The following is a 24,514-nucleotide window of genomic DNA, read 5'->3' as shown; positions in this document are numbered from 1 at the left end:
ATGGGGCTGGGATAAGGCAGTCTTGGCTGTTCACTGCTGACCTAAGCTGAAAGCCAGGCAGCTTTTGGGGTTGGGTGTTTTCTGGGTTATGCCTGCTTGTTTGGTTTACTTTCAATAAGCAGCAACCTTTCTTTTTCTTCCTCCCGTCTCTTCAGAGCAGTTTCTAAGCCTGGCTGTGCAGTGAAGCCTGGTGCTGCAGAGCCCGATGTGGCTGTCGGTGCCAGCACGGGTCTAATTCCTCCTGACATTTCACACAGCTCCACTGGAAGCAGCAACACGGTGAGTCTGTGTCTAGGAATGCACTCTGGGCTCTCACATTCCCTATACGTTGCGTGCTGAACGGGGGCCAGCGCTCCCCGGCCGCGGCTTTCCCGGCTCTCGGCACCACCCCGCGGCACAGACAGCTCCGGGGCAGTCCCCTCCTGCCCACCCTCACCGAAGACAAAAGCTCTGCTGCCGTGGGCTCAGCTCCCTCCAAGGGGGATTCCACGTGACCCCATAAATCCCAGCTCCTCAGCCAAGACCTTTGAAGGTTTGATTCACAGCTGTGATAAGCAGCCAGCTAGTCTGTGAATGAAGCCAGCAGATAAAGCCCAACTTCAAAGTCATAAAAACCACCCAGACAGCCAAGCGACTGGGAAGGGATTTTGCCTGAGACTTCCTTAAAGCCAACGGACACATAGTCAAACGCTTATTTAAACAGGAAACATCCTATCAAAACGATTTTGCTCTTGCAGCAAGCCCCAGCAGCAGCAGCAGCAGCCACTAAGTTACTTTTCCCTACCCTCTTGTTACTTCTTGCCGTTTTGATTGTCTCTATGAGCCACTGGAGAGGACAACTGCTCTGATAAAAGGCCTCTGGAAAAGGTGTTAATGTCTTCATACCTTGTCGATCTGAATTCCTGCCAGAATGACTGTGCTTCAGAAATGCTGATCAACAGGTGCGTGTGGGGGGACCTCCTCTGAGTAATTTCATCGATACCATCTCCTAGGGGCAGGCTGCACTCACCAACTGAAATAAGGTATCGGCATCTTCCTTCTTGCAAATGCTGACGGCTTTTCCACTACTAACAGGCAGCCACCACAGGGGGTTGCCTTCCTTGCTCTGGTTTAGACCTGTACGGTAAGTTGTGCCAGAAAGAACTATGCAAAATACAACTAACAAGGAAAAAGGACTCAATGAAAACCCTCAGCACTGACTTAAGATGAAATGTACTGCAAAGGGGGCTGCAGCCACGCCTGTTTGATCCCCACAGAAATGCACCACATAGCTACTGGGATGTTCCAGTGAACAACACCTCAGAGGAGCTAGAGGCAGGCTGCACACAGGGCTCATGCAGTCCAACAGCACATCTAAGAAGTGCTCTCAGCACACCTGCCACCCATCCTGGCACAGTGGGACATGTGGGACTGGTAGAACTGGGGCAGAGTCTGCAGCAAGTCTGCTCCTGCACAGGTGAAGGTTGGAGGCATACCCTCAGTATCACCCCAATGCCTTCTTGTATTCCCAAGGCACTTACACATGACACCTGCTTTGCTGCTGCTGAAAGACATCAGCCCGTGCAACTAAGCCCCCAGTGATATGCAGGTGCCTTGGGATGAAAGCTCCTGCTCTTAAGCAAACTAAGCCAAAGAGAAGCCAGACTCATCTCCATGACTGCAACTTACTTCCAAGCAGCAGCAGAACTTCAGACCAGCACAGTGCTGCCTTCTTGGTAGCCAGCATCACTAAGCACAACATGAGGATGGAGACAGAATGTCTATCTCCATCCTATTTGCCTGCTGGCTGCAGGCATCCTGAATAGGTGTAGGCTGAGAAGCAAGCCGAAGAGATTCATTCAGGCTACTGAAACCTGACAGATTAGATACGGTTCTGGAAGCAAGAGATTTTTGATCCATAAGTGCAGCACGGCTGGCAAGAACACGGCCACTCACACCTCTGCACCTTCACTCACCTGCTGCCTCACTCCTGTAGCAAGCTTAGCACATCCCAGGCCGTGGGAGTGCCTCTAATTGCCTCCAGGGAGTAATGCTCTGATAGCCAGGCCCTAAAGGGCAATCTGCACAAGTCAACTAGAAAATGTTTGGACTGGAATGCCCAGCTCCTCCTTAAATATAAAGGTCCTCACTGATGCCCTGCAGCTGGTAGATTCCCCTGAGGAATGTGGCATTCCTCAGGGGAATTTCCACCTGCAGAGTGCCTCATTGTTCCTTTGGACAGTCACAGTGATCTTCGCACAAAGAAGCACTTAGCAACTATTTCCCCTTAAATGTGCGAGTGACCTGGTGAGATTCAGTGCCGAGGGAGACCCCACCAAGAAGACATTCCCAGGAGTCTGCCGAACCAGTGGAGATGAGCTCTCACCTCTGAGGCCCTGTCACTAGCTTCTGCCATAATTCAGTGCCTTTTGTTACTACTGATCTTTCCCCTGCTTCGAGGTTTTGAATTCAGCTGCTGTGCACATAAACCTGTGCTCACAGCTAAAGGAAGATTCAAACCATCAAATATCCCCACATTTCAAACTCACCTGAGCACACACCTTTGCTTACAGGCAGGATACAGAGAGACTGTTTACAAAGGCCTGCAGTGACAGAACCAGGGGCAATGGCTTCAAACTAGAGAAGGGCAGATTCAGATGGGATATCTGGAAGCAGTTCTTCACTGTGAGGGTAGTGGAGCACCGAACAGGTTGCCCAGGGAGGTGGTTGAGGCTTCTTCCCTGGAGATATGCAAGGCAAGGCTCGATGGGCAGCCTGATCTAGTTGGGGATATCCCTGCTGACTGCAGGGGGGTTGAACTGGATGACCTTTGGAGGTCCCTTCCGGCCTGGACCATTCTATGACTCTGTTGGTGTTGCTTAGGTACTTAAATTTGGTTGATTTTATAGACCACAGTAATGCACATCCTCTGTTATTGCATGGTTAGGAAGGAACTGAACATCAGCTGTCTTCCTTCCTATAAAGTACTTAAGCACCCCAGCACAGCAGGAATTCCCTTCACCATTCCCAGTCATTCCCTTCACATGGATCCAAAAGCATTTTCCACCCAGGTGTATTCAACAGGCTTGACCTGAGACCATGGTTTCCAAGTAACCAAAACTAGATTCTAACAAATACCATGCCTTTAAGATTAAACCATGCAGCTACAGCCGAGTTTTGTCAGCTCAAGTAGGCAATATCCCTACAGAAAGAGGGAGTAGCCTTTACCTCTGGGGGAAAAAAAATCACAACAAAATACAAAACACCAACAAAGGACATCAAAACACCAGGTATCAATGCTTTATTCCAAGGGCTCCTTCAAGGTAGGTATCTTCTGTTTCATAGTATAAAAGGAAAGCTGGACTCAAAGCAGTAAGAACAGCATGCTTTGGGCCCAAAAAGCAGTTTTCCAACAACCCCTCCAGGAAACAGTGATCTAGAGCCAGCAAGAAGACACCTTGCCACTTCTTTCTTTCCCTTTCTGGGTGTGATGTTTGAAGTTCTGTGCATCTGTAAGCCCCACATCCAGTGGAGCTGTGCAGCAGTGAAAGGACCTTTGCAAGGGTCTGCAATCTGAACAGAATGCAGAGGCACCAGAGGTCATTCAGAGTTAATTCACAGCAGGCACTGTGCAAGAAACTTCCTCAGATAGATCCAGCCCATCAGATCCCAGCCTAAGGACCAGGGGCCAGTTTTCAATACCCAAGATAGATGACCAGGAATTTGGTTGCCCCTCTGGTCACACCAGAGAAAACAGAGGTTTCAGAGACAAAGCTCCTGTACATACAGCTTGAGGAAGGAGGGAAGTGACAAAAACCTGAACCCCTCAGAGACATGCATGTACGTCAGCCACTGCCAGTGCCAAGCATGATCAGCAGCCCAGCCTGACCAAGAATAAACAGAGCTAACAAGCCTGGAGTGGTGCCAAGCAGCATTAGAGAAATGATGTGCCAGGCCAGGGAGTCTGCTAATCCACAGGAAGACTGAAAAACACAAGAGCTGCCGGAACTCACAGCTATCCACTGCCAAAGGCTCCTACCCTCACAGCCTGTTTCAAGTTTGGCTTTGGGATATCAAGCACAAGACTGCTGCTCACCGTGGCTTGGGACAGCAGAAGAAAAGGGGGAGCAGAGTGCAAGCTGAAAACGTGTTTCCATGTACAGGCCTACCCTGGAACTAGGAAGAAGGGAAGGGCAGCTTCCTTTACTGCAGGTTCCAATTGTCTGTTCAGCGTGGCAGCTTAGCTGGGTGCTAGAGCTTGCCAAAAGCACAGGGCAGGAGAGAAGCACATCAGCAAATGCTGAGAGTTATTGCACAGCTCAGGAGAAAAGCTGGCACCTGCACTTGCACAGCACAAAGAAACCCAGAACACCGGTGAGCTGCTATGTTACAGTGCAAGCTACAATATGAGACTCTGCACCATCACAAGGGCAGCTCTCATCCACCTCAACAGCACAAGAAACATCAAGGCATTTGCAAATCAAGACCCACAACAAAAATACCTTCAAAGGCAAGAAAGAAAGACTTAGTAGGCCAGATAGGCTTGCAATTGGCTACTGATGGAATCTAGGGAAGCTCAACAAGAGGATACCAGCCCTTTGAGAGGAGAAAACGACGGTGAAGAGAAGCTGACTCAATGTAGCTAAACATGAATACTCAAAGCAACAGAAACCCAAAGCTGTAACTGTGATTATGGACAAGTCCTTCTCAGCTGCAGCATATTTCAACAGCTAGTACTGCCTTGGCAGCATGCTGTGTTTGGGGCTTTTTTTGATCCACCATTAACCATAATCCTCACTTCAACAAAGCTGAGGTATTTGTTGGGTTTGTTATGGTGGTTTGCTTTTTTTCCCAGTCAGGACAGTAGATGCCTATCTCTGCATTGCAAACACTCCTCCAAAGCCACACTTTGGCTTCCTTTATTTGCTTCAACACCATCCAAGTATTACCCTCTCCAGATTCAAGCCAACACTGAAGCCAACAGAAGCTGCAGGTACTTGAACCCCCTCAAAAATACAGGGTCCCTTGAGAAATGTGATTCTGGAGCATGAAAACAGGGCTGATTATTCATGAAACACCAACAAGAGGCATTACTCCCTCTGCCAGGACAAGGAGCATGTCAGAGATCCGTTTTTGTCCTTGCTGCCAGCAACATGAACCAACAGATTTCCTAGGTTTGTATGTCTTAACAGCCTGCAAGGAAGAGGAAGTAAAAGGCAGCTCTTCCTCTGCCATGTCAGCACTGTTCCCCACCACCCTGTTGTCCCCCTTGTATCTACCACACGTGGAAAACGTGAAAGGCTCAGCAAATCACCTGGGCGCTGCTCTGGAATGCAGCTGAAGACAAACATGCAACCCCTGGCTTCTGCCAGCAGCACTCAGTCCCAGCTTTCACTTGCCCTTTATCTGTATTCCTGGACACGCCTGCATCAGCACGGCCACACTTGGCCAGGCAGTGCCAGCCTGCTGGGGGGACTCAAAGTCAGCTCCAGAGTGCTGCTGTAAGCACTGAAGCAGGGCCGCAAACAAGGGCACGCAGTTGCTCTGCAAGAGGCCCCGACGCAGGCCAGGCACAGAGATGGCAGCAAGAACTCTCTGTTAATAGCTGTGCTTATTCACCAGGTTCTGAGGCAGCTGAACAGCACCAGGAGAGTTTAGGGGACTAAAATGTTACCTACCGGAAGCAGGAAACGTGCCAAGCTTCATTGACAGTCTTGTAGAGGCGCTGGCCAGCAGCAATGCTGTCCCCACATCCTAGGCATCTCCAGACTTCTTCACCTGCATGCAGGAAAGAAGTGACATAAAGCAAGTATTTTACATCAGAGCCAACAAGTATTGCTGCATCCCTTAAATCAGGGAGCTAGCAGGAAAGGCTGCACACAGAGTTAAGCCAGGTCCGTAGTGCCACAGAGTAGAGTTCCCAACTCAAATTCCAACATCTTCTAGCTATCTTTTTCCTCCAGACATAACATCACCCTCTGCCCCTCTGCATGCTGCAGAAGAAAGCAACTGTGACTTTTCAGAGAGGGCAGCCCAGCTACAGCTTTGCTGGTCTTCACAGCAGAGATTTCAGGAAGGCAGAGATCTAGGGCAACAATTCCCACAGAGAACTATGCTCAGCCAGGCAGCCACGCTGCTGTTTCCCCTGCACCACTGACTCAGCACATAACGTTTGCACTCACTTGTATAATTAACTGGATTTCCCAGAACTGAAAGAAAAGAAAGGCAAACTTCATTCAGCAGAGAACACTTGACTACCAGGAAGGAATTACACACTTCAATGAATATTCCTGTAGAGACTGTTCAGCCAACACTGGACTACCCTCAGCCTTAGCAAGGGGGGTATTTCCTACTGGCCCAGTGCCCTTTCAGAGAACACTGGCAATGGCTTCTGCTAGAGCTGCCACACAGCCCCAAGGACAGACAGTTATTTAGGAGTATGTGAGCCAGGTGAAACAGGATGAAAACTGATGCACAAAGAGTGTTTGGTACACAGAGAAATGCTACCCAAACCCCCAAGAACTGTGTGGGCACATCAAAGGAAGAGTCAAGGAGCAAGGTGAGCACAGCACTGCGCAAGGGGCAGATGTCAAACCGGTTTCTTCCTTCTACCAAACGTGTACTTGCCACAAGGTTGCATAAGGAAAGAAGTGCCCTTGGAGATGAAAACCGCTAAGCATGGACTTCCATTTTCCAGTGAATGCTAAAACTTGTTAATTGCTCAGCCAAGCTGATACCAAGGTCAAGTTCCTTGAAGTTCCACAAAAGAGATGCCAACAGCATTCTGTGCACTTTTAGTCCTCTGTGTACGTTAATGTCAACATTTATAAGCAACCAAAGTGCAGATCTCCTTTGACCATCTTACACAAACACCTATTTCAGAGGAAAAAACATGTTGCTCAGCTGCAAACAAGAACTGCCCTCACAGCAGGTAAGCAGCATCCCCAAGAGTCTCCATACAGACTCCAGGGCTACATCAGATTCATTCAAATGTGACCTCTGGTGTGAGTTGCTGCTTCCATTCCCACCTGCATCAGCACTACACCTGGGAGTGCATCTGCACCCTCTTGCTCTCTGGAACACTGAGAACTGCACGACAACATTCGGATCAACAGACAACAGAGCAAAGGTTAGGAGAAACTTGACAAAAGCTGACACTACAGACACTCTTCTCCAAAGCCAATTGCTTTACAGCACTGCAAGCAGGCTTGGGATTGAAAGACAGAGCCACATGTGCCCGAGCCTCAACGCCCAGGCAGCCAGCACTCTCCTCTCAACAGCACCAGCCCCCAGACAGTGGGTGAACTCCTGGAACCACTGCCGTGCTACCAACACCCTGCCAAACAGCCATCCTGCAGCTCTTCCCGGTTAGTGACCCCGCACAGGACACAAATGTGAATACAGCCAGCAGAGCCTCTTTAAGGGAATTCAAAGTCTAATCAACTGAGCACAGCAGACCAAGCGCACGGATGTGCCTTCACAGGGCTGACACGGCGCCATTAGCTTCTGAACTCCAGGTAGCTGTCACCTTACTCCTGCTGCTTAACTACATCCAGCAAGGCCGACTGCTCGCAAACGGAGCAGTGCAGGACTCGACCGAAATTGCTTCAGTGTCCAGGAAAGGGGACGGAAATGCGAGGGGTGGGTAAAGGGCAGGAAATAGTGTGAAGGAAGAGCAAACGGACACAATCAATGCAGCAGGTCTGTTAAGTCCCCCGGGACACCAGAACTGTTCTAGAGGCGGACAGCGAGGAAAGGCAGCGGCTCCTCCAGCTGCGGCAGCCCCCGCGGCCGGGCGAGCGACAGAGCTTCGGTGGGACCGGCAGGACCTGGCGCAGGGCAGGACAGAGACAGGACGGGAGCGATCAGCCAGCCCAGCAGGCAGTAGCGCTAACGGATCCGGCAGCTGGCGCCCTGAGGGCGGGAAGCTGACCCCACCCCCGCACCTTTCCGCGAAGTTCGCCGCACCGGAGCCCGGGCAGGCTCCCCGCGAACCGCGCGTGTGGCCGCAAAGCGGCGGAGGCCGGCCGACCCGCCGGCCGGCTGCCAGGCACGGGACACGGGCTGATGTTCAGCCAAGGTGCAGGTTCCGAGACCCGCGGGCAAGGCCTCTCGAGCCCCAGATCTGCCGCCCCACAGAGGGAAGGGCTCCCGTATAACAGCCGCCCGGCCGGAGGAGAGCTAGCGGCCTCGCGTACGCGCTCCCGCCCCGCTGTCACCGAGGGCGGCCCCAGCCGCCGGCTCCGCGGCCCGGCAGCCTCACCTGGCAGCTTCTCCATCCCGCGCCGGCCTCGCCACCGCCCCAGGGCTCACTCGCGCCTGACGTCAGCGCTAAGGAGCGCGCGGCAGGGTCACCCCGCACCTGGAGCGGGACTGCGTACCGCCTCTCTTCCTTTCGCCGCTATCGCGGCACCGCGCCCCACCCCGAGGGCCGCTCCGCGCCCCGCCCCCTTCCTCGCCGCAGGCCAATCGGCACCCCGCCCCCCTCACTGCCACCAGCCAGTTCCCGTGCTGTTCGGCGAGGGCCATCCCGCCCCTTCCGCGGCAAGCACCAATGGCAGCGCGACCGCGCCCCTGGTTCCTCCCCGCACGTGCCGTGGCTGGGCTAGGCCTGCGCTGGCGCGGCCCGGCCGCTCCCGTACCGCTAGGGCGGAGAGGGAGAGGGAGAAGGAGAAGGGGAAGGGGAAGGGCAAGGGCCGCCTCTCCCCTTTCCTGAGCCACGGGCCGGCAGCAGGCTCCGCCGCTCCTCGTCCTCGAGGTAAGGCTGGGGCAGGTGCCTCGCCCTAGTCCATCCGCCAAGCAGAAAGTAACGGCGGCGCACTCCGGTCAATGTAAAACCATTTTTTAATTCTAAATCACTTTCACAACAGTGAAAATTAGTGAACAGTAATGGTAATGCACTAGAGGAGCCAGGACGGGCTGTGTGCAGTCCAGGTACAAGGAGAGGAAGTGTTACGATACAAAACATCGAGAAGAAGGTAGGGACAGAAGCGTTAACACTTTCAGACTATTTCATTCTTGGATTGCCAGAAAGTCAGAGCCCTCGGTCGTGTTTCTGCAGCCACCTCCACCTAAATCCAGTAGATGGAAAAAAAGCCCAAGCCGTTAACATTCAGGATTGTAAAATATGCTAGTTAGGTCACTTTAAATACTTCTTGAAACTTTTCTGCCACTTTTCTGTCCTCTTTATCGGAAAAAAAAGAAAAGTTCAAAGGGAGAGCCTGCTCCTCCCCGGACCAGCCCTGCTCTTAGCAGCGAGCTTTTCAAACACGTCCCTTTTTTTCAGTGCCACACCAGCTTCGCCCCTCCAGCAGCAGGTGGTGCTGCCTGCCTGCCTGCTCACGCAGGGAAGCCGAAGCCGCGCACGCTGCTATAGCTCACACAATAACTGGCACAAGCAGCCTTTCCCCTGGAAAGGGTCCCGGTTACCAAGTCACGCACTTGAGATGAACCACAAACAGAAAAAGTGAAGCTTCTTAAATGTGCCACGCAACCGAAGCTGAAGCACCGCGTTTGTCATTTACAGCTGAGCAATGTATTCTGCCAGACTATCCTTGGGTCTGGCATAAATTTGACCATATGTGGCAAAACACTGCAGAAGCTTTCCAACGTTTTACTTGCCAGAGGTATTTTGGAGGTAGGCAAGTTAAACTTCAGTCATCCTCTGTCTTGATACTAAAAGTGAACAGTTTATAATTACATAAATAAGCTTCTACAACAAGTACTTAAGGTGTCCCACCCGGGACCCTTATCCACACACTAGCAAACCCCTAGCTAGTGAAACAAAGCTTCTATGACTTGTCAGCTATCTGTCTACTGCCAGGGAAGTCACAACATCAATCTTGCAGGAAATCATTATGACTGTCAGCAATCAGAATAAAAATAACCTAAAAACTGTTAAGAAAAAAGAAATGGAATTGCCTAGTCAGAGAAACACACTAACTGCTCCTCGTGGCAGGGAATCTCTCCTGTCTGCTGCTCTGAAGGAATCTATACAAAGACTCTTTAAAGATGTATCCCCAACAGGATTCCAAACCTCAGATATTCTCCCCTCAGTACAGAAATGGCTGTGATCTCCTCCAGCACTTTGTTATCTTTGGTAGCCACTGCAGAGACTCTTGCACTGCAGCCATTCTGCTGTACACACCTGTAGCGTGCAGCTCCTCCAAATGTTCCCTACCGTGGCACGTGCTAGCAGAGGCAGGATCTCAGTTTTCCTCCTGTATAACTTTACAGCATGACAGGTTTAATGTCAACACTCAGGTAAAGATGCCTGTTGTTTCTCTCCCCAAACAAGCTGATCTCAGATCTGTAATAGGATTTTATTTGGAGTACATCACCGTGTGTAGAGTTTCAGAGCCTTGGGCAGAATAAATGTAGCTACAGTGACAAGGTGGTGAGGGGATTTTCCAGGAGTGCAGCCCTGGGCTGCTGCATGGAACCAAGGAAGAAAACACTGTTTGTTCAGGGAGGGCTGGGCCGGGTGAGGCCAGCAGCTGCGTGCTGCTCTTCAGCAGCCCTGCCAGGCTCCACAGCAAGAGAGGCTCCCACGGTCTGGCTCCGCAAACTCAGGCTTTACAAAATTGCAGCATAGATTTGTATCCCTTCTTCTGAGAGCCACCGGAATCGCTTCAGGAGGGGCTTTCCACCATGCCAGGCAACAGCCACAAGGAAAGAAACCGGTCTACAAACCTGGCTCCATTTGCACCACCTGCTGTGCCCAGTGTCTCAGCAGTGCTGCAGAGCATCTCCTGAAGGAGGTTGGGTGTTGACGTGAAGACTCTGAACAACATCCGCAGCTCTGGCAGATCCATCGCGGCTGCCAAGCCTGAGACAGTGATCCCACACTCCAGGGGTTGCCTTACCTGCCCAGCTCACCTTGGGGCAACTGTCTTTCACATAAATCTGGTGTCACTGATTGGCACAAGGTTTCACAGCAGCACTCCCTTCAGGAGTGGGGCTCAAAGCTCAGCCCACCGTTTGTGGCGGGAGCCTGTTGCACAAGACAGCTGAGCTGCAATACGCTTTTCAACCAACGTTTAATTTCCAACTCTGGTGCAAAACGCGAGGCTCCTCGTGGCGTTGTGGTACCACCAATTCCTGAAGCCCACAGTTAGCTACGGAACCAGACACCAAGAAGTTTAAAATGGGATGGAGATGCAGTTTGTAACTGTTTCGGTGGCCTCGGTGGCCATGAATATACAGAATAATGGGGAAGATTTATGCAATCAACAGCCAGAACATTATCACCAGAGCCACAAACAGGAAGAGGCGGGAGAGGAACTGCTCGTCCACATATTGAGGAGTCCCTGGAACAGCTGGAAAACAAAGTACAAAAACCAGTTCAGCTCCTTCTCCAGAACTGTGTATAGTCTGAACAACATGCATCGACAAACAGAAAGATATGGAAGGAATCGACTCAGTGAGAAACTACTCCCATCTGCTACCCTCAGACTGGCTAGCTATGCTGGAAAATCAGAAGGAAGACAGGCATTAACTCCCCAAAGCAGGACTCTGCTAAACCTGTTCATGACTCATAGCAGCAGGCAGCTCCAAGTGCTAGAGCACAGAGGAGCTCCAGGGACAGTGCTGAACCACCTTCACTGCTTGGTTCACTGCTGACCGCTCAGCCAAGTTCTCTGCTTCCATCCTGAGGAACTTGCACCACCTCTGCCTGCATGCTCCTCCCCATCAAGGTGAAACACCTCTGAGTAAGGAAATGGAAAAACAGCCAAGACCAAGAGAACCAGGAAAAGCACAGGAGCTCTAAAGCTCCAACTGAGCCTTTCTGGAACTGCTCTACTGAACCACGGATGGAGAGCAGACAAATGAGTTGGTCCAATTATGGCTGTTCCCACACCACCTATTTACATACTCCTCAGCTCAGTCACACCTCCACACACATCCTTAGTGGACACTGAAGCATAGTTACTAGGCAAGTTAATTTGACCCAAGGATAGCAGAGTTCTTGGCAACACCAGTGTGCCATGAAGAAGGTGCTTCTGTTTCTCACAATCCCTACACCACAGGACATGTTGGAGAACATCTGTCAGGCACAACCTGTCACAGAGGAAGTTCAGAAACTTCTGGGCAGTAGGTTTTCATCAGTGCAGGCAGATGGGGTGAGGTTTTCTGGGGGGATTACTTCATTTTTGGAGAGCAAGGTCAGTACTTGGAGTAACCCAAATATTTTTTCTTAATTAAAACCAAGTTAAATCATTTCACCAAGAAGCTACTGCCTGTAGAACAGCTTGTCTCCTACCCTTCTGAAAAAGGAGCACTCTCTGCTGTCATTGTCTTGTGGTACACAGCACCACATTCAATCTTTCCTTCTCATCTTTCAGGCAATGGCCTTTTCCTGTTGTTTCCAAGATAAGGGTCTCCACACACCCCTACTGATTCCTCTTTATAAACTTTAGCCCTATTTGCCTTAGTTTTCAAAGGGAACCTGCTGGAGCGCCAGAGACATTTGAATTGAAAGGGAGAAGTCTCCTGGGCCACTGTCCCTCTCCAGCTCTGCTGTCCTCTCAGGAGGGCCTTCAGGAAATCACATGGAAGTGACAAACTCGCTTCTCATACAGGCACATGTACAAAACATGTATGCCAAGCAGTGTGCCATTCTTCTGGGTGTTGTCCCTCATTTGCTGTGCATAGCACTGCTGTACTTCTCTGCTCAGAGAGTTTTGTCATGTAGCAGGGTGAAAGGAGCTCGTGCCAGGCCCTCAGGAGGGGATGGGATGCGTGGTACCTGGAGGAGGCCGCCCGTCGTTTATGTTGAATGCCGTCGCGAATATACCGAAGGGGAAGGCCCCGATCCCAAACGACATCTGGAACCCACCATCGCCAAACCCAAAGCCCTGGAAGCCCTGCAGAGAACAAAGCCACAGAGGAGGAACAAGATACCAACCATGTAAAGCCTGTGTCAGCTACTTGCTAGAATTGCAGGCATGCCCTCTCACTGGCGTCCCTAGAGCTGAACAGGTATCACGCTGCCTGGCAGCTCTCGGTGTGCCACGCTGCTCTTAAACACCTCTTTGTTCTTCTGGTTTGGAAGTATTTTACACAGTGACAATCTTACCAGAGCCACCCAAAACTCTTGAGAAAAATGCAGAGCAGGAACCATAGCTCTTGCTTGAAGGCAGTCAGCAAAAGCACTTTGGTAATGTTTCTCCATTTCAAATGGCACAGACTGCTAATACCCCCAGGCTGACAGCAGCAGCTCTATCTAGTGTCTTAACAATGCACTAACAGCTATTAGCTGTACAAGAAAGGCATTGTAAAAAGAATCCACCTGCACTGATTTTCATGATACATCAGTTAAACATTCAGTAAAGTGACACACTGCCAGTGGGATGCAGAGAGCATTATAGGAAAGAACAGTACCAAAAACAAAATGAATTTACCAGGGGGACTCTGGTTAAGGTGTCAGATAAAGTCATCTAGGGCAGGAATGCAAGGCATAAGGAAAGGAGGAAAGAAGGAAGAGTTACAATGCAACAACATTAACCCCTTACAGGTTCCAGACTAAAACACCACGTCAAGTCAAAAGACCAGGCTTCTCAAGCAAGCTGACTGCTACCATGTCAAGGCAAGGCACCAGCTGAGACCCAGCCACACACCAGTCTAAGCACTGCATCATGTCTGAGCCCAGCTGAGGGCTGGCAGCTGCCCTGTTGTGTAATCCTGCAAACTGGCCTCTTGTCTTGAAACCAATTCTGAGCAACTCTGATCTATCATTTCCCAACAGTGGGAGGACAGGGATTGTTTTGCTCATATAGTAAATGGCAGACTTTTTTTGGTTAATCCTTGATTTGAGGAGTTAGTCTTTTGATTATGAGTCTTCACAAGCTATTAAGTCTTGGGGACAGCAAAGCCCTCTGCATGGCAGGCCCTGCACCCCTATCAGAAAACAGGGCAGCATCACTACTGCTGTGTCTTCATATCAGATTCTTCTGACTTAGAGCAGCACCAGCTAAAAGGTTCAAAGAAGGTATAGCAGCTTATTAAATAAGGCAAATCCCTAATGAGAGAGAACTGAGCTTCCAGTACAGAAAGGTTCCTTAATCACAGCCAGCAGAGTTGTTTGCTTGAAGCATGAGGTACAGCAATGCTCTCCAAGGAGCCCAGGCTGAGTTACAGGGCAATATGCAGTTGTTTCATCAGGCCATGCTCACTGCCACAGTGCTAAAGAATGTCATGGTGTGGCCTACCAGCTACTCCCACAGCTGTTCAACCTGTGCCAGCTGACATTTACAGTCACTCAGTGTATTCTCCTCAGCAGAACCACAGGGCCCTTCACATTAACACACATCCACTAGGTATCTCCCTTCTTTAGCTGCTAAGCCATGGTCCAGGCATGTCCCATAGAAATGCCAGAAGCAGGAGTCAGTGCCAAGAAGCAGGTTCACACATAGATTAACTATCTCCACAACAGGTATAGTTTGACAGAAATGTCCTTCCACAAAGAATCCTCAAAGCAAAGTGTTCACTGTACTTATACCTGGGGAATGATCGAGCAGGAAGAGCATCATTTCCAGTGATGCCACACAGGGCTGCTTACAGACAGCACAACTCAAATCATCCCACTCTTTGGGATGCTGAAGAGTACTGTAGGGATGGAGTTTTCTTCCACACCACAGCTATCAATTATTCACAAAAGCCTACTGAGGACCAGCAAGAAATGTAAGCTGAAGGATCCTCACCCAAGCCCTCATGCATGCATCAAGTCCTCCAGGGTGAACAAAAGCCACCACCAATAAAGACAACTTGTCTGCTTGAGCATGCACTTACCCCTCTGTTCTCTGGCTCAGGTCTCTGTCCCTGAGGTCGTGGAGGAGTTTTCTCTCTGCAGGAAGTTGTGAAATTAGGTCAAGTACAATGATATGCATGACAAGGGTATCTGCAACAGCCTAGCTAATGAGACAGAACAAATACAGAGCAGTTCTCACAGGGCCATGCTGCAGCAGAGCTGGAGGTTTGAGCAAGTAGCCCACCTGGCTTCGGAAACTTCAGCATTGCTGAAGGAAATTACTGCATTCTGCAATAACAAAATCCCACTGCAATGCTAGCAACTGAAGACATCAACAGCTTATATAAGCTTCTCCAGCCAGGTAACACTCATTACCACCTGCCACTTGTAAGTGGTAGTTAACATCCACAGCAAATTAAAATAAATTGCCAGCTGAACAAGAAGTAAGAAGTGCAAACCCAGGCCCTGAAAAAGCCAGAAATACTGGGCAGAAATGTCAGCTCTGTCTGTCTTCTGACAAAGTATTTCCAAGTGTGAATGTAGCACTCTGACAGATTCATCTTAAGACCTTACACTTAAGTTTCATCTTTAGTATTCCCACAGTAACAGCTGTATTTAGGTTTCTTACCTGGGGTCCTGCTGCCCAGTGCTGCCCCTTCCATACAGAGGAATAACTTTATCTCGGCTGATTCCTGCTTTGCACACAGGGCACACCTGTCTGTTTGGCCTGGTCTCTAGCCACTAAAAGAAAGGAAATTATAAGGAAACTGTAAAAGCCCACGAAAACAACACCATGCAAACCTCATTTGCAGGCAGAGAGAGTTAAAGATTTCTTAGACAGCCATGGAGCAAAACATTTTCATCACTGCTAAGTCTGCTCGGAAGCAGAGCTGGCACTGTGGCTGTTCTGGTACACCCCACTGGCTGACCTCCACACAACTGCACTGCAGTAACACAGGAAGAAATAACCAGTACCTACAATCCTGCCCAGGCCTCCTCTTGATCTGTCTCTTCAATGATGGTACCACAGTGTAGAACACTAGCTATGCAAAGAGGAGCACACTCAGCACTCCAACCTGCACACCAAACCACTGGGAACTGCCTACAGTCATCCTGCTGACAAAACTGGGAACCCTCAAAAGTGGGAGGCAAGTGGAACAGAATCTCAGTTTCCTTTTGGTGATTGCAAGGTGTTGCACATGGGGTTGCATGAGCAGGCTGCCACTGCCCTGGAGAGAAAGCAGCATTGAAAAGAGGGGGATACTCCAGAGAACCAAGGGCTTTATTGAGTAACATGAGCTGATGAAAGACAAAGTAAAACAAAACCTGCCTTACCTGGTGTAAACAAGGCCAGCTGTGAGTATTCCCAGGACAATTTGTTCACAGAGCAGAAAAAGAAGAGAAAAGAGAATTAGTCACTGACAACTGATTCTGACAAATGCATAAAGTGTAGCACAGAGAACGCAGCTTGGAGACAACAGAATCCTGGAATCCAGCTGGGCCAGTTCCATAACCACCCATTAAAACCACTTTGAAAGCACAGCCCCAACCCAACCTGCACTGGTCTTGTCAGGTTGTGCAAGCTAAGTGTAATGTGGTGGGTTGAGATTTCACCCCCCTCAACATTAACTTTGCCAGACCAACTCAGCTGGAAGCAAATGGAAGTTGTATTTAACAAGCAAAACTACAATCTACAATGGAATGCAATGAATGCATACAAAATACACAGTAGTATTAACAAACAACACAACACCCCCCTGGTCAGAGACTATGGAAATTGTCCCTCTGCCCCCCCCCCATCCAAAAGGCAGAAAGGAGCAGAGAGAAAGTAGCTGTTAGACTTAACCAAAATAATGCAGCCAAGGTCAGCAGAAGCAGATTAATCTCTCCTGAGCGAAGCAAGCAGCGAAGAGAAGCCCCCAGAGGAAGAAAGATTGTTTTGGTACAGCCAGATATTTTCTCCAATGAAACTGTTTAGAATTATCTTTAGTTTTCCTTTTTGCACCCAATAGTGATTGATTTATATTTTTCTACTTTTCTGCTCAAAATCTGTAACAAAACTTTAAAGGCATAGCCTAAAACTACCACACTATGTTACTAAGGTGATTCTCTGCCTATCACCTTTGACTCCTGGCTCCTCATCCACACCAAAGGGCCATAGAGAGGTTTCATTCACCTCAGTGTTTACTATACAGACCTTTCTCTTATGATACCATGAAAAGATATTCCTGAGCTAAGATACAAATGAGGATGATGTCAGTAATGCCCATTCAGGACCTTAAAAGTAGTCATATGAGGAACATTCAGCTAAAACATCATCCCCATGAACAGAAACACAGTAACTCAAGCTGGACTGTACCTCAGGTGACCTCTAGCCCAATTTGAGGCTCAGAGCAGTCAGCTACTTAGATCAGACCCAGCTGCTCAGGACAGAGAAATTCCCATTACACAGAACTACTCTTAAGTTGATATAGCAACTTCCAAAAGGCCAAAGACAAAGCAAGCTATGAGATAAAACTGCTAAGCAGCCATCTGCTTTCACAGTGGTTTTGATGACACAATTCAGACAAGATGCATGCTGGTTTTTTTTTTTAAGGTTCCATTCTTCCAAATCCTTTTGTGCCATAATTTAATCTAATTTTATTTTGCCATGCCATCAGCGATCTTCCATCTCATCCCAAAAGAAACCCCTGCATTTTCACATGTTACATACACATACACAAGAAAGAAATGCTCTTTCAGGCCTCTGTAAAAGAAACAAAAGCCCCCCAAACATTTGGCCATGACAATCTTTAACAGCTTCTTAACATTCAAGAAAGAGCAACTAAGAAATGCTGCATTCCCAAGTCAGATCACACAACTGCCAAGTTAGGACTACACCTGCAACACCACAGGAAAAGAGAAACAGCCCAGGTGTGACATCATCTTAGCTAACTGTTTTCATGGTTTCAAAGGGAAAAGGAGCAAGCTTTAGAAAGTGTGAAAACTACAGTCTGGCCTCCAGAACCTAGTTCCCAGGTGCAGGTTTAGGCATGGACAGGTTAGAGAGGAATTTAGATCTGAACAAGGTATCTATGCTAGACCAAGCAGCACATAACCAAGCAGTGCTAGCAGGCACTGGCCTATGTGGAGCTGCTTGCTTGTCTGCTTTTACAGAAGCCCACCACCTGGAACACAAGCAATGCAAAATGGCTGAGGAGCAAACCCAAGTTGCTCCTGAACCAAACCCATGGCCCTGACTCCTTTTATACAAGACATTTTATTTACCACCTAGTACTACAGAAGCCAAAGGGTGTTATGGTTTATGGGGGGCTGAGTTCTCACCAGAAGAGATGTCCACACAAGCTGATAACTGCATCCTTGGCAGTGTCTAAACAGATGTTACATTCAAAAGTGTTGTCCTGATTAGCACTTTCCCCAGCACCGTTACTGCTGCCACTGGTCCCTCCAGTACTGGAGCTCTTTGTGGACGCAGATGTCGTGGGTCCTTTGCTTGCCATCCTCAAGAACCACTCAGGCACAAGGTCAAGAATATTTTCCCACTGGAATCCTGGCAGTGAGAAAGGGGGGAAAAAAAAGCAAAGATATTTCAGACAACTTCTTGGCGTTCTAACACTCCATTCTGGTCCTGCTCCACACTGGTAGTGGTTTATCTAAGAAGCACTTAAATCCTGTTGTTGATGGGTTTAGTTTAACACAGCCAAGAGAGAGCTTTTTTTAGAAACTAAGCTACTTTAGAGTCCTGCAGCATGCCCTGGCTGTGATATGTGACCTATATTTTCATGTTCCTGATAAGCAGCTGAGATTCACAGCCAAAACACACCCACAGCATCTTCCCCTGAATGAGCTCACCTGTCACACACGCGCCTCCAAAAATTCCATGTGCAGTCTGAAGCAGGATTTACTCATGAAGCAAATCACAGTTTGGACAGACTGGCTTAATGTATGTTCTTAAGTGCAGCGTTGGGGAGTTTGGGATATTAATGACAGGAATGGCAAGCCAAGGTAGCTCAGTACTCAGCCTGTCACTGCAGCAGTAGGTTGCTGCTGTCACAGCAGTGTTGACAGGGCCATCAAGCACTCTGAGGGCTTCCAAACTATCAAACATTTCTAATCTAGCAGTAATGCAGAAGTACTAAAAATTTCACTTTAAAGTGCTTTAATTCTACTGACATGCTTTCACCCCTCATTGAGGTAATAAATTATGTTCTTTAATAACTCTCATGTCAGTAGCAACAACCTCTACAGTCTAATTCCTCGATATGCAAATTCCACAGGAGCCAAACCTTTGGGACTCAGCACAAGGAATTTCCATCTCCAGAAACACTTTGACCAGTACCAGAGTCTCAATTCCAAGAACTAAGACTTTCATCAATTACAGAAATTAACTGACCAACCCAAAAATCTTTAAACTATTGCACTGTGCTTTTCATGAAATTCTGCCCTCCTATTGCTGCTGCAGGGATAGGAAGCCTAAGACAAGGTGGTGAGAGAGAATCAGGTCATTATCTGAACTCTTCTCAAGTGTACAAACAGTTAAGCATTTTAAAAGGGCAGCCTGACTTTATCAGAAGCTAATTTCTTAGCAAACTTACCACACAAGCATTAAAGGCTTTCCTTAGTGCTCCCTCCTCTTTGTGGCAGCGCTGAAGCCCAGGCACAGAGCAGCAAAATAACCCCCCAGTATCTCTAGCTGTCATTGACAACAGCTTGTTTTCATGCAATGCAAGCCCACTGAAGACACCTCCTGAAAACACTGCTGGGAAGACACCCAGTTGCAGCCAGGCAAATGTTCTTTTGCCGAGCATTTTCGCTCAGTTACATCATTTTGCACAGTGCCCCAGGAGGGCAGCTTTGTATTCACAGATGCTTCACCATACATTGCTCTCAGCACTGCTGACTCCCAGCATTTCACACCATGACTTCATTTACACTCAGTAGCACCACACTTCATCATATAAAATTAAAATTCCTGTTAGTCCAAGGCAGGTGGAAATGCTGCCAGCCCACAAACTACACACAGCAGAGGCTTGGCTTTCCACACATCCTCACTAACCATCTTCAGCTCAGTACTTTAATGTTTGAAAACTTACCAGTTTGGACCTAGAGAGATTTGCTGGGAATTAACATCAAGTACACCTCCTTAAAACCAAGGAGTACAGCAGGTTGTGAAAAACACCAGCAAGCAGAGGAAATGCCTGCCTCACGTCTTGGCAGGTAACACAGGGGAAACAGCTAGCAGACACCAATAAATTCATTTTTGTGTCCCTACAACCAATATGGGCAAATAAGGTCCTTTACCCAAACTACATTCCAGACATGTAACACCACAAATCTGGAGACTCAAAGAGGTCAAATCTATTCTTTCACAAACACCTACTTTAAAACCCCTTAGCTTTCAGTAACTGTGAAAAAATAAAGAGATCCTTGAGTAATGAAGAAGGATGATAGAGATGTCCCCAGGGGTATCAGTAATGGAATGGAATCAAGATGACTGGAGCAGAACCAAGATCAAAATGATGTAACCCAAGAGGCACTGGATCTGCTCTCCTAGAAGGTGATCATTCCTCAATCTGTACTGGGATCCTCTCCTTATTACTTTTCCAGAGGCTGATTGAGCCTGATGACCCATCAGATACAACCAACTTACAATATCCACAGTACGTCTCAAACCACAGCAATGAAAACACTCTCACTTTGAAAAGCCTTCTCAAACATTGGCTCTTGCCCATGGAGCAGTGTTTAACACAGCCAGGGCTGTGAGAGGTGCTGCTGGGGTGTGTGCATCTGCCAGCCAGGCTGCACACATTGAAGCCAGCGTGAAACTGCACCTAGTGACTAACCTGCATTTGATACCAGAGCAGGTGTCACTGGTGAGCCTCCTCTGTGAATCCCAACAGAAAAGTGCAAATGCAAATTCAGCTTCTTCTGAGTGGAGAACAAGATCAGAATTGTTGAAATGTCCCCTGAACCACTTAGGCTGAGACAAAACTTTTAAGGGGAAGAAAAACAAACAAACAAACCACCACCAAACCACAGGGAAACCACAAACTACAAAACCCAACAACCATCAGACCAAGCCAGCCCATTTTCACTCCAAGGTCAGAGGGGAGACAGAGTACACTGGGATGTAACATGAGATTTTGAGATTATGTGAACAGAACTGAGAGATGCCAGTCCAGGTTTGCTTTATAAATGCCTGTCCCTGTCTCCAAACCAATCCTAGACACATGAGGAGCAGCAAACAAAACAAGTGAAAGGATATTAAAAAACCCAGTTGTGATCTAACTGCAAGCATTCAGAGATATGTTTTTCTTTCTGGATTCTTTGCTCTCCAGATATTGACAGCAAAACAGTATTTTTGTTGCTTAAAAGCCATCTGTCTTCTTTAATGATGAGCCCTGTGTTATCCCCACAGGTTGTATGGAGAATGACTGAATCACTGACATTTAATACATCCAAGAGTGGCAACAGATGAATGGTTAAGACACAAAGAGCCCATATTTTCAAGGAGTCTTCCCAAATAAAAAAGTCTGAAGGAGCATGAAAAAGACAGGGAAGTGAAGATGCATGTTGAGGGATCCAGCACAAGTGCCACTGAGCTGCAGGAAGAGTCAGCATGGCTGGAAAGAGCAGGTGTAAGCAGAGCTCTGAGGAGCAGATGGCACACTGGGACCCCAAAGCTGCACGACAACTGCAAGCTCAGGAGGTCCACGAAGGAAACTGGTAAGGTCTGTGTACTGTGCATAAATGCTGTGTACAAATCTCACCACCAGGAATTAAGACAGAAATTTCACTCATGTACTCAAAACCTACATTTACAAATGCACAGCAGGCAAACACAAGCCCAGGGGTGACGGTCAGAGCTCACACCTCGGAGCTCAGCATGTGAAAAGCGACTGTGTTTGCCAAAGCACACTAACCTGGCTCTAAAAATACAAGAGAAACACTTCAGGGCAGCCTGGGAGACTTCCCACCACAAGTTAAAGAATACAAAAAAATCCATTGGAAGCACAGCAGGTGAACAATAATTCAACCTGAGAAAGACAAAGAGGGAACACAGATTAGAGGCTAGTATCACCTGTAGGAAACGCTTGTGGAAGACACATTCATAGCACTACAACATGAGGCTGCTTGAAGCGCTGACTTCTGAATTTTCTTTCAAGGGCAGTGAGAAAAACGTTTTGATAAGGATATTGGACTCTGGCTAGTTTACTAATAACCCCCCCCACGTTTATTCCTCTTTGCACTAATACACAACAGAGCATTGGTGGATGTAAAATTCCACTAGGCAGACACTTTTTCATCTATCCTTCCTCAGGGATCTTATTTTACCCAGGCAGCAATCCAAATCTAGTTTGTTTCTGAAAGAAGTTCTGATTTAGTTTCTGAAGCTCTTGCTGTTGAAACCAAAAGGAAAACTTGCCAGGCTCTGTCATCACTACAGTCACAGGGTTGTTTTCAGGGACACCTGATGAATTTTATAAACATTAGAAATTCTATTTAAACATAAAAATATCACTCAGGCTTTATATAAATACCCACTCACAAGTTTGAGGATGATCTCTTTTTTAACCTGATATAGTTGCCTGGACTTCAGCACAACTGCCAGGGAAGCCTAGCTGGCAATTGCTGACAGCCTAGAAGAAAGAACATTTGCTTCTCGACAGCCACTTACTGGGTGTTCTTAGGCACAGGGCTGAAGTCTGACTGTTAATCATTAAATACACTTTTATCTCTCCCTACCCTTTCACTCTGTCCCCCCAGCATGTTACATTTTAACACCTCAGAAACATCTTCCCAGTCCACCTTTTAGTTTCCTGTACCCTGCACGGCAGCAGGGAGCCGCTTTGCAGCGTTCCCACCAAGGGGTCCCCAGACAGGAGCCCACAGGAGCACCTGGCCGTGCAGTCAGCTGCTTGCCTCGCAGACCTGCCTGCCCTTGCTTGGCCTCATTTCCTTAATTGGGATTCTGCAACCTACGTGCTGCTTACAGTCGCTGCTTCCAGGAGGAGAGCCCGGCTGAAAGGCTGTGCTGGCAGCTCTAGGGATTCAATCCACCTCACACATTCAAGATGTTGGTATAAACGATCAAAAAAAACCCCATGCAATCAAAGCAGTTGTTGTTTTGGGTGGGTTTTAACCATTCCATAAAAGTGTAACACAGATGCCAAGAAAACCTTGCACAAAACTTCAGAGAAAGATTTTATCCTCTTACCTCATAAATTCCAAAGGACAGAAAAAAAAAAAAAAAGAAAGAAAGAAAGGAAGAAAATGGATCTGGGCAGTTGGGTAACACTGCCTGAGCGTTTTCCTGGTTCAGAGTGTTATGTAAAATATTAAATGCCCTTGAATTGGGCTAACCAGGTTAGCAGCAAAATGCCAACACAGCATACAGCGAATAACGAACGTGGTTACGGTGGGCGCTAGGCAGCAACAGGGGATTCCCCACAGAAAACAACGAAGGAAGAATAATGGCATGTAGCAGAAGCTCAGGCTTCGCCACCATACCTAGAGCCCGGCATTAACCTAATGCCACACAGGCGCTTCTCCTCGCAGAGCTGTCGGCTGAAGGCAGCCGGCCGCTACCAAGGGGGATTCCGGAGCAGAACCCAGGCGGGCAGCGCCGGGCCCTGCGCGCCGCGGCGGCGGCGAACCCCGGCCGGAGCTCTGTCAGCGAGGGCGGCACACCCCGGGCCTGCCAGGGCGCCGGCACCGGGGCTGCGGGACCAGGCCGGGCGCAGGGCTGGCCGAGGCCGGGGCTCCGCGGCGCCCCCGCCCCCTCTGCGATCCCCTCCCGCCTGGCTCGGTTCAGACGGGCGGCAGCGGCTCCGGCCTGCCAGCCGCCCTCGGGCGCGGCCTCGGCCCGCGCCCCCCGCGCTCACAGCCGCCGTCCGGCCCCGGCTCCCCCAGCCCTCCGTCGCTAGTCTGGACCCGCTCGGCTCACCCGCGGGTCTCGCCGCTCCCCCGCGGCAGCCCCGAGCCGCGGAGCCGCCGCACAGCCAGCGGGCGCCGTCACCTGACCGCCCGGAAGCCCGGCCCTGGCGGAAGGGACCTGCCTCCTGCCTGCCGCCCGCCGCCGCGCCGGGCCGCGGGGCCGCGTTCCGCCTGCCTGGGGCCGCGTTCCGCCTGCCTGGGGCCGCGTTCCGCCTGCCTGGGGCCGCGTTCCGCCTGCCTGGGGCCGCGTTCCGCCTGCCTGGCGCCGCCGCCGCGGGGCTCCCGCTGCTGCCCCCCAGCCCTCGCTCCACACCCTCCGGCCTGCTGTTACCACAGCCGGGGGACCCGTTCGCTGCGAACCGCTGGGGCTGGCCGTGCCTTCGCTCACCACCGAAACCGCGGCTCGGGTCCTGCGTGGAATTCTTAGCTCCGTTTCCATTGCAGACTTGCTGCCTGCTCACCGTGAGGTGCTGTGAGGGCCGCGTCCAAACGTCTGCCGCTGGAAAGCGCAAAAACTTCCTATTGCCAGCGGCAGCAAATGTTGGGCCTAGGCAGGGAAGGCAAAGAGGTGACAGCGGTGAGGGGGAAAGCATCGCTCGAGTGTGTGTAGAGAGACCAGGATCTGAGCAGGAGCACCTCTGGGATGGGCACAGGGAGCTTTGTGAAGGTATTTACACGGCTGTAAGAAACCACAGAGACAGAGGGGCAAAAGGCAGGGAGGGGAGTTGACTTGGTCAACTGGGTCAGAGCTCAGGAAGGTGACTGAAAAGGTACCTCTGAAGAAGGGTTTTGCCCCAACTCTGAGAGCACCCCACTAGTCCTGAGGACACAGAGGCAGAAAAGAGCACA

General features: G+C 49.4%; 2 protein-coding genes across 4 annotated transcripts in view; both read right to left on the bottom strand.

The window, feature by feature from the left end:
- LIMK2 (LIM domain kinase 2) overlaps window positions 1–8,391 on the bottom strand; it is a 35,023-nt gene extending 26,632 nt beyond the window's left edge. The window contains exons 1-2 of the mRNA XM_068157181.1: window positions 8,243–8,391; window positions 5,658–5,757 (exon numbers count right to left, since the gene is read on the bottom strand). Of these exons, the coding sequence (XP_068013282.1) occupies window positions 5,658–5,757; window positions 8,243–8,258 (116 nt within the window). The 5' untranslated portion in view covers window positions 8,259–8,391. The remainder of the gene's footprint in view (window positions 1–5,657; window positions 5,758–8,242) is intronic.
- A 438-nt stretch (window positions 8,392–8,829) lies between these two features.
- RNF185 (ring finger protein 185) lies at window positions 8,830–23,761 on the bottom strand. 3 transcript variants are annotated; one of them, XM_068157179.1, is made up of 8 exons: window positions 23,676–23,761; window positions 21,652–21,765; window positions 18,053–18,278; window positions 16,064–16,082; window positions 15,357–15,469; window positions 14,770–14,824; window positions 12,728–12,845; window positions 8,830–11,297 (listed from the first exon to the last, which is right to left on the bottom strand). In XM_068157179.1, exons 3-8 carry the CDS (start codon window positions 18,226–18,228, stop codon window positions 11,200–11,202), a joined length of 579 nt encoding a protein of 192 aa, XP_068013280.1. In that variant the 5' UTR covers window positions 18,229–18,278; window positions 21,652–21,765; window positions 23,676–23,761; the 3' UTR covers window positions 8,830–11,199. The 3 variants fall into 3 exon arrangements, with proteins under 3 accessions (XP_068013280.1, XP_068013281.1, XP_068013279.1); XM_068157180.1 differs by lacking the exon at window positions 23,676–23,761 and adding an exon at window positions 23,240–23,330; XM_068157178.1 differs by lacking the exon at window positions 21,652–21,765.
- Between the last annotated feature and the right edge of the window lie 753 nt (window positions 23,762–24,514).

The sequence above is a fragment of the Melanerpes formicivorus genome, unplaced genomic scaffold (genome assembly GCF_026170545.1).
Source record: "Melanerpes formicivorus ecotype bairdi unplaced genomic scaffold, bMelFor1.0.p_v2 SCAF_36, whole genome shotgun sequence".
Lineage (NCBI taxonomy): Eukaryota > Metazoa > Chordata > Aves > Piciformes > Picidae > Melanerpes > Melanerpes formicivorus.
The sequence above is the reverse complement of the archived record's forward strand: the minus strand, read 5'-3'. Positions and strand labels throughout refer to the sequence as shown.

Coding starts and splice junctions, on each gene's coding strand:
- RNF185 (XM_068157179.1), bottom strand. CDS start 18,228: ATGGCAAGCAAAGGACCCACGACATCTGCGTCCACAAAGAGCTCCAGT. Junction 14,825..15,356: donor ACTGGGCAGCAGGACCCCAG/GTAAGAAACCTA, acceptor AACTTCCTGCAG/AGAGAAAACTCCTCCACGAC. Junction 12,846..14,769: donor CTGAGCCAGAGAACAGAGGG/GTAAGTGCATGC, acceptor TGTTCTCTGCAG/GGCTTCCAGGGCTTTGGGTT.